Source organism: Eptesicus fuscus, chromosome 14, assembly GCF_027574615.1.
Source record: "Eptesicus fuscus isolate TK198812 chromosome 14, DD_ASM_mEF_20220401, whole genome shotgun sequence".
NCBI lineage: Eukaryota > Metazoa > Chordata > Mammalia > Chiroptera > Vespertilionidae > Eptesicus > Eptesicus fuscus.
In genome coordinates this window covers 78890272-78906706 of record NC_072486.1, presented here as the reverse complement: position 1 = coordinate 78906706, position 16435 = coordinate 78890272, and the positions used below count along the sequence as shown (strand labels likewise).

The 16435-nt window shown below is 54.2% G+C and overlaps 1 protein-coding gene across 2 annotated transcripts; it reads left to right on the top strand.

Moving 5' to 3' along the window:
* Window positions 1-703: 703 nt before the first annotated feature.
* ASB10 (ankyrin repeat and SOCS box containing 10) lies at window positions 704-9973 on the top strand. 2 transcript variants are annotated; one of them, XM_054726328.1, is made up of 7 exons: window positions 704-789; window positions 1197-1435; window positions 1592-1859; window positions 4458-4977; window positions 8980-9093; window positions 9353-9538; window positions 9692-9973. In XM_054726328.1, the coding sequence occupies exons 1-6, from the start codon at window positions 770-772 to the stop codon at window positions 9536-9538; spliced, it is 1347 nt and encodes a 448-aa protein (XP_054582303.1). In that variant the 5' UTR covers window positions 704-769; the 3' UTR covers window positions 9692-9973. The 2 variants fall into 2 exon arrangements, with proteins under 2 accessions (XP_054582303.1, XP_027991361.1); XM_028135560.2 differs by lacking the exon at window positions 704-789 and having other exon boundaries at window positions 1126-1435.
* The last annotated feature ends 6462 nt before the right edge of the window (window positions 9974-16435 follow it).

The window sequence follows — 16435 nt, the reverse complement described above, 5'->3', positions numbered from 1 at the left end:
TGGGGCTATTTGGTGACATTTGGGAAGACAGAAAAAATTATGTGCACTCACCTGCCCGCCCTCGGCCCCAGCAGCTGGAGGCCTCTTGGCGGAGCACATGATAGATGAGAAAGAATGAGAAATGGCAGCTGGAGAGCCCCACCCTCCAGTCCCTGCTCTGCAACAACCTGTCACACTAGGGGCCAATCACTTCCCACCTCCGGACTCCATTTTCCTTTCCCTGTGGAACCGCAGTTGGTGCCACCAGCTGGGTCGTCCCTTCAATCCGGCTGCGAACATTTCAGGGTGAAACTCGGGGTTGGAGGGTTCCATCCTCACTCGATCTCCAGGCTCCTCCCTAGTTCCTGTTGCCAGCCTAAGCCTCATTCCCCACGACTGACAGCTAGGACGGTCCAGGCTATTTATGGCCTGGCTACCCGGCCCCTCCCACAACGGGCCTCGCCTGGCTCAGGCCCAGTGCCTGCCCGCTGGCGTCACCTGAGTCCTGCTTCTTTGGCTCTCTCTTCCACAAACTAGCCATGCCTGGGAGAAGGGGCTTCCCTCCCTACTCGGGACACCATCCAGGGTGCTTCCCCTCAGCCCCTGCCTGCCGAGTCTGGGATCCTCAGTCCTGCCCAGACTGGGAGCCCCCACGGCCATCGCCGCTGCTGTGCCGAGACATGGCCCTGCAGAATGCCCTGTACACCGGAGACCTGGCGAGGCTGCTGGAGCTGTTCCCCCCGCACAGCACAGCCGACTTGCTGCTGGAGAGCCGGGCTGCTGAGCCTCGATGGAGCAGCCACCAGAGAGGTGAGGGGCCGCAGGGGATGAGGCTGAGGACCAGGGGGCTGGGCTGACAGCATCAGGCAGAGGTAGCAAGAGCTAAAGGAAAAGAAGAGAAGCCCCTGGCAGTTTCTCCCTCACCCCAAGGCTTGCCTAAACCTTGGCCCAGGAGTGAAGTCATGTGGAGCCCAGAATAGCTCCTGCCGAACCGCGTGGCCAGCTCAGGCTCAGCTCAGGCTCAGCTCAGGGACAGAGACCCTCTCCTTCCATCTGTCTCTGTTTCTCTTCCTTTTCTCTCTTTGCCTTTGGCCCCAACCTCTCCTCCCCCGGAGCCTCCTTCCCATATGCTCACACTCTGCCCTAATGAGCTGGTCCCCAGATGAGTGCAGGGGGTGGGAAGAGCCCCCAGGTGACAGACGTGCCCTCTGTGCCAGGCTGGTGGAGAAGCCCAGCAGTGGGTCTGCAGAACACCCAGAGTCTGGCCCGGGACCCATCGTCACCCGCACAGCCTCAGGACCTGCCCTGGCCTTCTGGCAGGCATTGCTGGCCGGGGACGTGGGCTCCGTCTCCAGCATCCTCGCCGACTCCAGCACTGGCCTGGCACCAGATTCCATCTTTGATACCAGCGACCCAGAGAGATGGAGGGATTACCGCTTCAACATTCGCGCTCTGAGTATGGCCAGGGGCAGTGGGGGGGTCTGAGCAGGAGAGGGGAGGCTGGAAATGGAGCTCTGGGCTCCCTCCTCCCGACCTCTGTCCACCTCCCTCATTACCTGGCAGCTCTTTGCTTCCCTCCAGGATCTGAGGCCGGTGTCTCCTCTCTCCCTAGGACTCTGGTCTCTGACTTACGAAGAGGAGCTGACCACCCCACTGCATGTGGCGGCCAGCCGGGGCCACGCGGATGTTGTGCAGCTGCTGCTGAGGCGGCGGGCAAAGCCAGACGGTGCCCCCGGGGGCCGCACCGCCCTGCATGAGGCCTGTGCCGCAGGCCACACCGCCTGTGTCCATGCGCTGCTGGTGGCAGGAGCCGACCCCGACATCCCTGACCAGGATGGGAAACGCCCCTTGCACCTCTGCCGGGGGGCTGGCACCCTCGAGTGAGTGACTTCTCACCCTAACCCCCATCCCACTCGTAGGGGAGACAAAGCTATGACCTCAGGGGGGCTGGGGGGGCATGTCAGGGGCTAGCAGGCTGGATGGGGGAATCAGGGCTCAGGTAGGGAGTCAGGATGCAATTACTCCTCAAACCATCCAACCATTGGTCCCAGGAAGTTTGGAATGGCCTGAACTTGGGACCGTTTCTGCTTCCCCAGAGGTGGAGGAGGGCTGTGTCAGGGGTCAGCCGCATGGCCTGCACTGGAGAACTTGTCTGGATTCGTTCTGGGGATCCATCCTGTGCCATAAAGTTTTCATGTGTTCTACAGCAACCGAGGCACAGTCCTGCCCTCAGGGATCGACTGTCCAGTGATCCAGATAGGCTGTAAGGATAGTGACTTCCAGTTAGAGTCTGCATTGGTCCCTGGGGACAGGGTCTGGTTCTGGCAGGTCGGGCATTTCCAGAATGGCAGGCACCCTCAGTAATGGGCGCAGGGACTGAGTCCAGCTAACCAAACTCACAAGAAACTAATAGATGTATCCAAATGTGACAAAGGCATTGTTTACTGTATGGAATATTCCAAATAAGTACGCCTTATGTGCAGGGAGCCTTGGAGGATGAGTCCTCACAATTCTCTGAGCATGGGATCCCCCAAAGGAAGCCTTTGCGAACCATTGACTTAATTGCACCCACAACGGAGGCCCTCTCTCTACTGACTACACACCTGCCAAATTTCACATCCTGCCCCTGAATGGTGCTGTTTTTATCCTGGGTCCTTCTCTCATGGACCTTCTTCCACCTGTTAACCTCGTCAGCTTTCAGAGGCTCCACTGACTTATCATATTGAGGACACGTCCTATACCAGCATAGTCCCCGAGAAATACAACGAGGGTGTGAGCCACATAGGTAATTTAAATTTTCTAGCAGCCTTATCATAAAATGAAAAAGAAACATTACTTTTTAAACAATGGTAAAATACCCATAGCATAAAATTTAGCATCTTAACCATTTCCAAGTATACAAGTACATTCACATGGTTGTGTAACCATCATCACCATCCATCCAACTCCTGAAGTTTTAATCTTACAAAACTGAAATTCCAACCCTATTGAACAATAACTTCCCATTCCCCCTCCCCTCACAGCAACCACCATTCTACTTTCTGTCTCTATGGCTTTGACTCCTCTGACTACCTCAGATAAGTGGGATCATATAGTGTTTGTCCTTTGGTGACTGACTTATATCACTTAGTATAATGTCCTCATGGTTCATCCGTGTTGTAGCATGTATCAGAATTTCCTTCCTTTTTAAAGGTTGCATAATATTCTATTGCATGTAGATGCCACATGTCAGTTATTCATTCATCTATTGATGGAGACTTAGTTTGCTTCCATGTTTGGCTAGTGTGAATAATGCTGCTGTGAACCTATGTATACAAAATATCTGTGAAACAGCTGAAATTAATTTTAATAATATATTTCACTTAACACAATATATCCACAATGTTATCATTTAAACATATAATCAATAGCAAAAAAACACACAAAACTAATGGGATGTTTTACATTCTTGTTTTGTACTATCTTCAAGCTGATGTGATTTTACACTTAGTGTGTATCAATTAGTACTAATCATATTGCAAGTGCTCAATAGCCACATGTGGCTGATGGCTACTGATTGGACAACACAGTTCCACCTGTTGACCTCATTAGCCTCAGAGGGCTCCTATTTTTAGCTCTGGCCATGTCCCAGCCCAGCCCAGCCCCCTTGAAGTGACACCCAGTGATGAATCTTTATTCCTTTCTTGAGTAAGCAAATGTATATCTAAAATCATTATGGAGAATTTCAAACACAGAAATGTGGGCAGGATAAGATAATGATCCATCATCATCTGTACCACCCACCTCTCCCTGTCATTAACGCTGCTGTTAAGAGTTCTCATGAAAACAGCTTTTCAGGCATATGCTGCCCACAACAGTGTCATTTAGGTCTAGATTTCAGCAATTATCCCTATTCTACAAATGAGGAAGCTGGAGCTTATCTTAGCAAAGAGGCTAATGCCTTTAGCCTTGAATTTTGGTGCACGCGACCTTTCATGGGGCAAATCTGGCTGGTCAGTTTTGCTTTTGTTTGTGCTCACTGCCAGGCCCCACTCCCCATTCCCTCCTCCAGTCCCTCTAACGCCTCTGCTGTCCCTGGACTGGAAGGCCAGCTTCTCCCCTTACTAGCTGTGCGTACGTGGGTGAGAGCCTCACGCCCTCAGTGCCTCTGTTTCCCCATCTGAACCTGCCCTAGGAAGCAAGTGCGCACAGTAGGCCCAGACGCTGCCGGGTGTGAGTGCACCGTGGCGTCTTGTGGCTTTTCCTGCCATTGAGGGCTTAGTGCACTATCCCTGCAGGGTGTGTGTGGACTGGAAAAGGGGGCATTGTCGATCCTGCAGAATCATGCTGGATGACCAGTGACAAGATGGGAGGTGAGGGCATACAGAACCAGGAGCCACCCAAGGCTCCCCGGTGTTGGCTTTGCTCAGACTGGTGGAAATGCAGGGGTGAAGGGCTGCGCCCCATTTTCTTTCCCACCGCCCTCTCACCCTCACTAGATGTGCAGAGCTGCTCCTGAGGTTTGGGGCGAAAGTGGATGGTCGGTCCGAGGAGAACGAGGAGACCCCTTTGCATGTGGCCGCCCGGCTGGGCCATGTGGAGCTGGCAGACTTACTTCTAAGACGGGGTGCATACCCAGATGCCCGAGACGCTGAAGGCTGGACACCGCTGCTGGCTGCCTGTGACACCCGCTGCACGCCCCCCACCGCCCCTGAGGCTACCGCAGCCCGCTGCCTCCAGCTGTGCCGCTTGCTGCTCTCAGCTGGTGCCGACCCCGACGCTGCCGACCAGGACAGGCGGCGGCCCCTGCATCTGGCCTGCCTCCGCGGCTATGCGGCCATCGTGGAACTGCTCCTGTCCTGTGGCGTCAGTGTCAACGCCATGGACTATGGGGGACACACAGCCCTGCACTGTGCTCTGCAGGGTCCACCCTTGGCCGTGGCCCAGAGCCCAGAGCATGCAGTGCGAGCTCTGCTCAACCACGGTGCCGTCCGAATCTGGCCTGGGGCTCTCCCCAAGGTACGGGGCTGGGGGCAGAGGGAGGGCAACCAAGGCCAGGGAACAGGAGACCAGGCCTGTGTGCCCACACGCTCTGGGTGCAGCCCAGGCCACTTGGGCATTTGATAGGTCAGTTCAGTCTGTCTTTCATTCCACAAGCCAGCAAAGCCCAACAGGGGCAGAGGTGAGGACACAGACCAGGAGAGGAGTGTGTGTGGTGTGTGTGTGCACACATATGTGAATGTGCATGCATGTGCACACATGTGTATACATATACATGTGCACTCCATGTGGACTGAGGGCAGTGGGGCCAGATTATAAAGGATTGGAAGAGTCTGAGAGGAGGAGGCAGGATTGATGGGGACAGGAGTGAGCTGATAAAAAAAGCCCTTAGGCAGCTCTGCTTGGCTGTGGGCTGATCAGCGAGACACTTGAAGCTCAGGCGAGGCTCCCCTAAGCAGGTGATGAGCCCGGGTCACGAGGTTCAAGACGAGCTTGGTCCTGGTTTCTGAGTGCTTGGCAGGACAGGCATCACCCAGTCCCGCACAGCTGACCTGGCACCTGAGAAAAAATCCTTCACTGTCAATTTCCAATTTGTATCTTTACTTTTGTTAACTTCCCCAAAGGGGGTTCAACTGGAAGACCTGTGATACTGAGGCCCTGGCAGGGGGCCCTGTCCCATGCAGGGTCGTGTCTGGAAGTGGCTATATGACATCTAAAGGGCACTGGGTCTTGGGTTGGGTCAGGACTAATATGGCTGTGGGCAGGTCCCCCTGCCCTATCTCCCTGTTTATTCCGTCCAGCCTTCCCTTGTCCTGGATGCTCCCCTTCTGTCCCTACCTTTCCCCTCCACTCACAAGCCTAGAAGCATTTGTCTAGATTCCCAAGCAAGACCAAATAATTAAACAGCCTGAGAGTTCGGCAGATTGGTCTCCCCTTTGGGAGAATACAAGAAAATCAACAATTAACACTAATTAATCTCCTATTAACACCAGATAATTAGGAGACAAGTAATTCCCTGTAATCTGACAGTGGCTCTGACAGCTAATGATTCCCGTAGTCAGAAACGGGGTGGGAGGAGGAGGTGGAACAGCAAGCGGATTTCCCAGGACCCCTCTGCCTGCCCCTCTGGCCCTGCTCCTCCCTGCCTCCCAGACCAAGGGGGCCACATGGCAAAGAGCCCCATTCATCCCTTCACGATCAGAAAGTGCGGGATCCATTTCCCACGATTGGACAGTTAGCCAGGCACGGCTGGGATGCCTGTTCTATGGTGAGGAACTCCTCCTCCCTGCTTAGGGGGTCTCCATGGCCCACCTGGGACCACTGCCAGCCCCAGCCAGTTCTCTAGGAGCCACCCTACTGGCCTGAGCACTTAGGAGACCCGGTTTTGATGCTTGTTCGTGTGACTATCGTCAAGTCCCTGGAATTTTTTGAACCCAAGTTCCCTGCGACCAACAGTGATAAAAGCTATTGGAGCACAGTGGGTAACAGTAAGAGCCAGCACAGTCCTGCCCACACACCAGACACTGTTTGAAGGTGTGTGACCTGTTACATGGGTCCCCTTAGTCCTCCCAACAACCTCTGAGGTAGGTGGCGACTAAGAGTGCAGGCTCTGGAGCCAGGCACACTATCTGGGTGACCCTTGGCAAGTTGCTTAGTCTCTCTGGGCCTTAGTTTCCTCATCTGCAAAATAGGAACATAACAGTATGCCTGATTCTTAGGTTAGTGTGAGAACTAAACGAGTTTACACACATAAAGCTCTTTGGACAGGGCCTCACTGGAGTTCGTGTGCAACACCTGTTAGCTAGCCTTGTTCTGAAATTACATAGTGTATGTGAAAGCACTTGGGAAGCTTTTAGGCATTATCCCAATGTAGGGTATCATTAGACAAGGGAGAGAGAGAGAGACGCAGGTTGGAACGCAGGCGAGTTCCTGGAGGGGATGGGACTTGGGCTTGAAGAGCTGGAGGCACAGGCATTCCAGGCAGCTGCAGAGACAAATCAGCGTGGGCCAGGACAGACAGAGACCGGCCCCAACGGCAGGCAGGAGGAGCAGGTCGAGCAGGGAAGTCCAATGTAACCAGCTTGCAACTTCCTAGCTCTAAGGAGTGAGGAAAAGAGGCCTGCCCTGGGCCGATAGCTGGGGCAGCTTCAGTGAGCACTGCCCAAATGCAGGGCCAGAAGCAGAGGGCTGTGGGTGTGTTGATGCTTTCTCCAGGGGTCCTGCTTCCTGGACAAGGCCTTCCCCCTGCTTCCATTATCTGGCTGTGCCCAGGACATGCAGCACTCCCAGCCGGCCTGCGTCTTCTCTCCTTGTGCAGGGGGTTAAAGCCCCTAATGCCAGTGTGTGGGGAGGGAAGTGGGGTATGTACAGAGATGCTGCCTGGAACATGGCACCTGGCTGTTCTCAGATTTTACAAAGAATCTGTGGCCGGTAGCTTGACATATAGCAAGAAATGGAGATGAAGCACGAATCTGCTTATGGATATTACATGCAGGCGTGGGTGGGTATGACAGTACCTGTGTGTGTCACACCTGTGCATGGTTGCCTTTCTGACCACGTGGATGGTCCCCCAGCATGGGCAGCTCCCTGGCATAGCTTGCCCCTCACTGCGTCAGGCCACATCCTCAGACAGGATTTTTAAAAAAATTTTTAAATATATTTTTATTGATTTCAGAGAGGAAGGGAGAGGGAGAGAGAGATAGAAACATCAATGATGAGAGAGAATCATTGATTAGCTGCCTCCTGTACACCCCCTACTAGGAATTGAGCCCAAAACCCCAGGCATATGCCCTTGACCAGAATTGAACCTGGGACCCTTCAGTCCACAAGCTGATGCTCTATCCACTGAGCCAAACCGGCTAGGGTGAGAGGCCTTTTTGATCACCACCTAGGACTGTGCCCTCCCAGCCACACTCAGTCTCTGAGCCTACTGATTTTTCTTTGCAGCAGCATATCTTCAAGCTGTGTTTTCCTTTTGAAACAGAAACTTCCTTACCTGTCTGTCCTCCTCACTGCCAGCTCCCCAGTGATTGGCCCACTGTGGCCCTCAGTAAATATTTGCTGAATGCAGAAATGAGATCCCACCCCATCTCCTACCTCAGGCTTCTGCTGGTCTGGTGCCTTCTCCCTGAATGCCCTCCGGGCTCCTGAGTTCTCCTCACCTTCACATCCCCAGACCCCTGATCTGTGAATCCCTCCCTGACCACCCAGAACTGCTCCCCTGCCCCCCCCCTTGTAGCTGTCTCTACCCCTCACTTGTCATCAGGAGAATTCATTAATCTTTTTATCCTCTCAGGAGCTTCAACCTTAGCTCAGGGACCCCTTTTCCATCCAGAAACAAGCAGCAGAGAGCCTCAGTTTCCTTTGTTTGTAAAATGGGATAATAGTTTGTACTTGTAGGGACAGGATTAAGAGACTTAATACATGTAAAGTGCTAAGAAAAGTATCTGGCATAGAGTATGCATAATAGAAATGTTAACTGACATACTGGTTTCCTGTCACCACCATAACCAAGCACCACAGACTGGGTGGTTTAAAACAATAGAAATGTATTCCCTCACAGTTCTGGAGGCTGGAAAATTGGAATCCAGGTGTGGGCAAGGTTGGTTTCTTCCGGAGGCTCTGAGAGAGAATCTGTTCCATGCCTGTCCCCAAGCTTTTGGTGGCTGCCCACAATCCTTGACTTGTAGGTTCATCACTCCAATCTCTGCCTCCATTGTCACATGGCATTCTCCCTGTGTGAAGTCTGTGTTCTGTTTTCTCTTCTTATAAAGATAGCCATCATATTGGATTGGGACCCACCCTAATGGCCTCATTTTAACTTGATTACATTGGCAAAGGCCCTGTCTCTGAATAGGTCACATTTATAGGTCCTAGGGATTAGGACATCCACATAGCCTTTGGGGGAGGTAATTAAAGCCACAACAGCTGTTCTGGGCTGGCTGGTCATCCTGGGTAGACTGACTGGGACCTGCAGGGTGGGGTAACCCTGGGAACACTCACTACCTCTGCCTCCTCCAGGTGCTGGAACGCTGGTGCACGTCCCCGCGCACCATCGAGGTCCTGATGAACACTTACAGTGTCATGAAGCTTCCTGAGGAGGCCGCGGGGCTGGTACCTCCTGAAGTTCTGCAGGTTAGACTCCAGGACCCTGACCACACAGTCGCTCCGCCTGTCCAAGAGACTCCCACCTCCTAAAGGAAACCCCATGGGTCCCCCCACTCTGCCCCACAGACATTATCCGGAGACCCTCTTATGTCCCAGAAGAAGAAAACTTAGAGTGAACAGCCCCAGAGGCTCCAGAAGATCCGCACAGCCACCAGCCCACCCCTGTGGGAGGAATGGGTGCCGCTTGTCCCAGGCTGCCTCGCTGAGCCCTCCATTCTATCCCCAGAAGCACCACCGTTTCTACTCCTCCCTCTTCGCCTTGGTGAGGCAGCCCAGATCGCTGCAGCACCTGAGCCGCTGTGTGCTCCGAGCTCACCTGGAGGCCTGTCTGCCCCACGCCCTGGCCCGCCTTCCCCTGCCGCCCCGCCTGCTCCGCTACCTGCAGCTGGACTTTGAGGACGTGCTCTACTAGGTGAGTCCTGGGCTCTGTGGACAGTCTCAGCAGGAGATCGTTTTTTTGGGGGGAGGGTAGGAGGCAAGAGGAGAGTTGGGGGCAGTGTCCTGGCCAGGACCAGCCAGCCTCCCATAGCACTGGACCTCTCTGAATGCACACCTCTCCTTCCAGATGAACACTGCACTTTGAGAGAGCCTACAGCAAATGCCCCAGACTCCAGGGGCTCTGGCCTGCCTCTCACAGTGCACCGAACGCAGGACTGAACTGAACCAACTCAAGCCCAGGTGGCCCTCTCAGCAGGAGGACCATCTCCCCAGGCAGAGTGGATGCTGCCATTCCCACCAGGGAGAGGTGGATGGACATGTTTGTTGGAGAGAGAGCTAGGACTCATGGCAAGTGATACTCTCCTCTTGGGGGTCTCCTGAGGTCCCCTCTGGACAGTCCAAATCCTGTATGCACATTAAAGTCTCCAGACCTGTGTTGTTTGGTTCTATCTCCAACAGGCCTGTCTTTGAGCTGGCCCACTCACTGGGGCCCCAGGATGGGCAGACTGGATCTGTTCCATGGTGCCAGCTGCGTCACCTTCCCCTCTGGCATCCACCAGCTGTTGAGGGATCCCAGGCAGATCCCTGCCCCTCTGCCCGGTGATAGTGTCAAAAAAGTCCCAAAGGACAGCCAGCAAGTAGATGACTGGGGTTAGGGCAGAAGCCTCAGCAGATGAGGCCGTGCAGAGAGTGGGGCAGGACAGTAAAGGTAGCTGGGAGTGGGGAGAGGAGGGAAGGGGAGGGACAGAAAAGCCAACTTGAACTGACAAGGTGGGCAAGCATGGAGGGGTAACCATGGTTCAGGAGAGAGTGGAAGATCGAGGTTTAGAAAAAATAAACCCCCCAAAGCTCTCCCTCTTCCCTGTCCTGTAGGTCAGGGAGCATCGCATGCACACTGGTTCCTTCCACTGTTGATCTGCTCCTTCAATTTAGCTTTGAGGTGGCCGGAGCTGAACTGAGAGTTACACCCTTGGGTTCTAGCCAGTAAGTCTCTTCCCCACTCTGGGCTGTAAAACAAGACAGGAGGGAGTTCCTGAGGGTCTTTGCAGTACCAGGATTTTAAGAACCTGCAGGGGTCCCCAGCAGCCAGGAGCCGGCCTGCCGGGACGGGAGGGAGGGAGGGAGGCGGAGTTGACCGGAGCCGCAGAGCAGCCAATCAAGTGCACTGTAATCCGTGACGACAGGGTTGCTAGGCAGATTTTCGGGGCCACGGAGTGCGCACGCGCCGGAGTTCACGGTTTTCCCGCCAACAGCTAGGCTGGCCTGGAGGGCGCGAGGCGGCGGGGGTGAGGCTTGGAGGGCGCGGAGCTCGCGGGTTGAGGAAGGAGCCGCTGAGGCGGACGGGCCCGAGGTGAGTGAGCCTGGCTTCCCACCTGGCCTCTCTGGCCTTGGGCGGGCCGGCGGTTGCGGGGCGCTGCGCGAGGATGGACGCCTGACGGGAGGGCCCGCGCCGGGAGGTCAGGCCGATGGCGGGCTGCGTGGGCGTCCAGGTCCCGCCTCAGGGACAAGTCGGAGCGGGTTGTGGAGACGCGTCACGGAGCGGTTTCCGCGAGGCGTGTGCGGGAGTGCCCCACCGTGCTGGGGCCTCCGGAGGGCGCGGGGCCTGGGAGAAGCCCCGTGTCCGCTCAGGTTCCGCCCCTTCCGGCGCCCCGGGGCCCAGGCGCGGCCCCGGGGCTGGCGCGGTCCGCCCAGTCGGGGGCGCTAAGCAGACCGCGGGAAGGAGCGGCTCTCCTGGAGGCGCTCCCACGTGACTGACGGAGATTGGGAGCGTGTGAGGCCGGGCGGGGGCAGGGACGCCTCCTCTCTGAGCGGGTGACGGGCTTTAACCTGAGGCCTGAGCGACCAGGAGGAGCCGGCCGTGGCCGTGGGAGCGCGTGGAGAGCAGCCGGGGAGGGTCGTGAACTGACGGGGGTTTTAACGGGTCGCTCGGGCGGGGCTGGGCGGGAGTCAGAGGCTGTTGGGGGGCCGGCCCCGGAAGCGGCGGGCCAGGCCCTTTCCCAGACCCCCGGGACTCGCTGAAGGACGACCCAGGCCCGAACCGCTGCGTGGTGTGCTGATCACCGAGGCGGGGAGGTGGGCGGGCCGCGGGCGGGGAATCGGGTTCCATTTGGGACTCCAGTTCACATCCATCTCAGAGGCCGTGGGACAAGGTCAGCCGGACCCGTGGGTCTAGAGTTCAGGACGAGGGTCGGTCCGGGGGCACAGACGTGGTGGGGTCGTTGGGTTGTGGAAGATGTTTAAAGCTCTGTTCTAAGAGAACCCTGACTCTCAAGGATGCCTGGCTTTCCTGAGAGAGCCCTGTTTATGCATTTGGATGGAAAATGTCTTCCTTTTTATTGAATCTATTGGGGTGACATTGGTTAATAGAATTATAGGTTTCCGGTGTACAGTTCTACAACACATCATCTGTATATTGTATTATGTGTTTACCACCTCCATCACCATTTATTCCCCTATATGCTCTACTACCTCCTCCCCACCCCGGAAATTCTGTTCCATACCGTCCACATCATTCATTTTCTGCTTCCTGAGCCCTGGGGTTTAGGCACGAGGCACGTAGCTGGGAATGAGACCTGTTCCTGCCCTCAGTGAGTCTTCCATCTAATCTGAGAAACAAGTGTGTGAATAATAGTTCGAATGCAGGGGGCAATGAAGTGAATGCAAACGACGTGCGGGAGCAGGCGCTGCGGGCGGGAGGAGTGAGGTGAGCGAGGAGGGCAGGCACCTGGGAAGATGGCACAGAAGGCAGCCTCCCAACGGGAAAGGGGCAAGGACTTCCGGCCCCATCCGGAGCGGTTCCGGGAGGGCGGGGGAAGGGAAGAAAGGCAGTGCGGAGTCGTCAGCAGGAGAGGCTGCTGCCAACTGCAGCTCCCCGCAGCCGGCCAGTGCCAGGAAGGCCCTTTCTAGGGTTAGACACCCAGACATTCTTGCAAGCCATGGAGCTTCCTCCCAGCCTCCTGGCTGCCGGTCCCGCGGGCCTAGAACCTCTCCCCGGTAATTGCTTTCCGTAATGTGTTTGCTCCAAACCAATTTCACGCCTCCGTGAGGACTCCGCCCTGCACTGGAGGCGCGGACCTCCCCACCACCAACCTACCCGCGTGTAACACGTGCTCACACACAGACAGCACACATTTAACACAGCAGATAAGCAGGGTTCAGGTACCTGGACACAACAAGACATATACAAACCTTCACGCGTGCATACTGGACTTTAGGACTCTCGTGTACAATCCTCATGCCCAACCAGTGCACTCACCCAGCAGGGACCCTTGCGTGCTGGTCCCTGGAGGCTGCCCTGATCCTATTCCTTTGCCCTCGGGGCACCTCCCGGACTAAAGCGAGGAGGCGCTCTCGCGGTGACGCAGTTGCACTCTGCTGCCACCAGAGGGTACTCGCGGACAGGGCCCAACGCTGCCCACCGTCAGTGGACTCTCCCGTCCCTGAGTGAGGCGGCAGTATCTGTTGGCTTTAACTTTTTTTGTTGATTTTGTTAATCCTCATCAGAGGATATTTTTCCATTGATTTTTAGAGAGAGTGGAAGACTCCAGGCGGCGGCTCAGTGGTTGAGCAGCTACCTATGAACCAGGAGGTCATGGTTCGATTCCTGGTCAGGGCACATGCCTGGGTTGCGGGCTCAATCCCCAGTGTGGGGTGTGCAGGAGGAACCAATCCATGATTCTCATCATTGATGTTTCTATCTCTCCCTCTTCCTTCCTCTCTGAAATCAATAAAAATACAGTTTTTAAAAAGAGAGTGGAAGGGAGGGGGAGTGACACACACACACACACAGAGAAACATCGATGTGAGAGAGACACATTAATTGTTTGCCTCCTGCAAGTGCCCTGACCAGCCAGGATCAGGCCAGATCGAGCCTGCAACTGAAGTAGGTGTCCTTGACCAGAATTGAACCCGGGGCAACCCTTCAGTCCGAGGGCTGAGGCTCTATGCACTGAGCCAAACCAGATAAGGGCTGTTGGCTTTGACTTTAGAATACTGTGTTCATTCTTGGCATCCTAGGTTCTGACCTCTAATCAATGAAGAGGAGGCCACGTCATGGGCTCCAGCATAAACTTGTACAAGTAGAGAGAATAGATTCAAAATAAAATTCCTCTGCAGGACCATCTCCCCAACAGATGGAACAGTGAGAGTGGGACAAGTCAGAGCACATGGACAATTAAAGAAGCACTTTTAGAATAACATTTTAGACAGTGAGAGGAGGTGCTTACCCTCAAGGGACCCGTTCTGGGATTCAGGGGGAAAACCAGTTTTCTCTTGGTAAAGATTTGACAGCAACGGCTTCTGTCCTTGGTACTGATAGGAGAGTCACTGATTTGGGGACTTCATTCTTTTTTTCTTTGTCTTTTTTTTTTTTTTTTTTTTTTTAGAATTAATGCATATATTTTATTTTATTCTATTTATTTTTCTTTCTTTTTTGGGGAAGGGGGGCTTTCATTCTTGACTACATTGCTCTTCTTGGTCCATTTACTAGTAGTGCAAGAAACTCATTTTGAAAGGTATTTCCTCATATTCACTTGATCCTTGCGCCAGCTCTTTGACTAATCCATTCTGTCCCACCAGAGAGTGACAGGCTTATTAAAGTGGTCTTTTACTGAAAGGACTGGTGGGAGGGAGATGTTTCAATATATATACCCTTTGAGCTTTTGGAACTTTGTGCTGATTTTATTACCTATGCAAAAATGAATGCAATTACTTTTAAAAATGGGTCTTCCTTCATGGTTTATTTGATTGTTATTGTTACTAATAGCGCTCTAAGTTCAGTTTGTAGCCCAAAAGTTCCCTCAATAATTTATCAAGTCAATAAGCCTGTTTTTGTATACCCAGTACTCTAAAGCCATCAAACCAAGTACTGACCTCTATCTCACGTTTTAAGTACAATACACTTTACAGTCCAGTCTTCCATACTGGTACCATGAAGCGCTTCGTTAATTTAACAAAGGGTTCTGACAAATATCTTTAGAAGGATGTACAAGGATTATCCTTGTACTTTAGTAGTGAGTTGGGCTTCCCAGACCTATGTTAAGCCACCTCTTTTTTTCTCCCTGGTAACATCTTCCCACCAGACTCATCTTAGAAGTTTCACTGAGTTTAAAGTAGAGCCCACAAACAAGACTGAATGGAAATCACACTCTTCTCCCTTTACCTCTCTGATGAACTGTCAATCAAGCATAACAAAAGAAAGCTCCCTTCTTGGGTCCCACCATCTTTTGTCCCACTCTGGTAACAGTGTCTTTCGGGTGCTGATTTTTAATGCATTAGCCTGACATTAGTGTTGTTCACTAGGCCAGTGGTCGGCAAACTGCGGCTCACGAGCCACATGCGGCTCTTTGGCCCCTTGAGTGTGGCTCTTCCACAAAACACCACGTGCGGGCGCGCACGTACAGTGCGATTGAAACTTCGTGGCCCATGCGCAGAAGTCTGTTTTCGGCTCTCAAAAGAAATTTCAGTAGTTGTACTGTTGATATTTGGCTCTGTTGACTAATGAGTTTGCCGACCACTGCACTAGGCCAGCACAACACTCCTGAACTGAACAGATGTCATGGAGATCCAGGGTTCCCTCCTGCCCTGCTCTGTTTTGGCTCAGAAACTCTGAGACTCTTTGGCGTAAGTTTTCATCCTCACCTGAGCCAAGTCATCCTCCTAAGCTTGCGTGGATTTGCTACTATTAATTACAACTAGCTTGGCTCTCCCAGTGACCAGGTGACCCCCATTTTAGCAGGCCAGGCTTGCTCTATGGACTGAAGCTCGGGTCACTCTGTTGACTTGCTTCAAGCGAAAGTGCCCATGACTTTTGCCTCATTGACAACTCTTCTGCTGGGAATCAGAAGGAGGGGGAGAATAAAAGAGACCACCATTTCAGTATTTGAGAATGGGGGAAGGTGAGCAGAGTCATCAGCAATTAGCAGATAATTAGCGCTGCTGACCCTTAGGGCTCATCAGCACGCCTGGGGCCAGCCCCCAGCAATCAGCCAGGGCAGGTCGATAGTGTCAGGCCCAGGAATGAATAGGGCTCATCAGCAGCGCTGGAGCTGGGGAGCCAATCAGGGAAATTAATAGTAAGAGAGGGAGAGAGGAGAAAGGCGGGCGGGGGGCGGGGGGAGCGACAGAAAGACAGACAAGAGATACAGATATAGGTGAAAAATGAGGGGGGGGGGAATAGAATAGGATGCACCGGGATAGGGAATGAGAAATAGTAATGATCAAATAGGAGTAGGGATAGACACAGGGGCAGGAAAGAGAAGACTGGGAGGAAGGAAGAGAATGGAAAGGATGGGAGAAAGACGGAGGAAAGGTGAGAAGGATGCCAAGTACTTGGCATAGTGTGGGCCTCCAGGAAACGACCAAGAGGCCGGAGTGAGGGACTAAGGGAGTCCACGCGGAGGAGGAAATGAGGATTCAACGGAAGGAAGAGCCAATGCCGAGAGAGACCAGGGGAGAAAGTGTGGATGGGGCTGGGAGGACGCGACCAACTGAGAAGGAAAAGGGCCAACGTGAGTGGCCCTGAGCCTAGATGCGCCGCAGCAGAGTGCGCCCCCTGCCGTCCCCGCCCCGCCGCCCAAGGGGGCGCCAAGGTCCTGTCTCGTCTGCCCCTCTGGGCTTGCTTTTGGAGCTGCCAGGTCTTTGGCCCCAGGGGCTGGGACACCGGGAGACTGGCATGGGTCGGACAGAGGGCAGCAGCCGAGCCGGGTTGGCTGGGGGCAGGGGGCACTTTGGTCCGAGCCTGTCCGTCATGGGGCGCCTTCCTTGCCTGCCGCCCCGCGCCCAGTCCACACCCGGCCAATGGGGCTAAGTCGGGGGCGGGCTGGGTGGAAGGAGGGGCACTGGCCCAACAGCTGCAGCCGTCTTCTCGTTG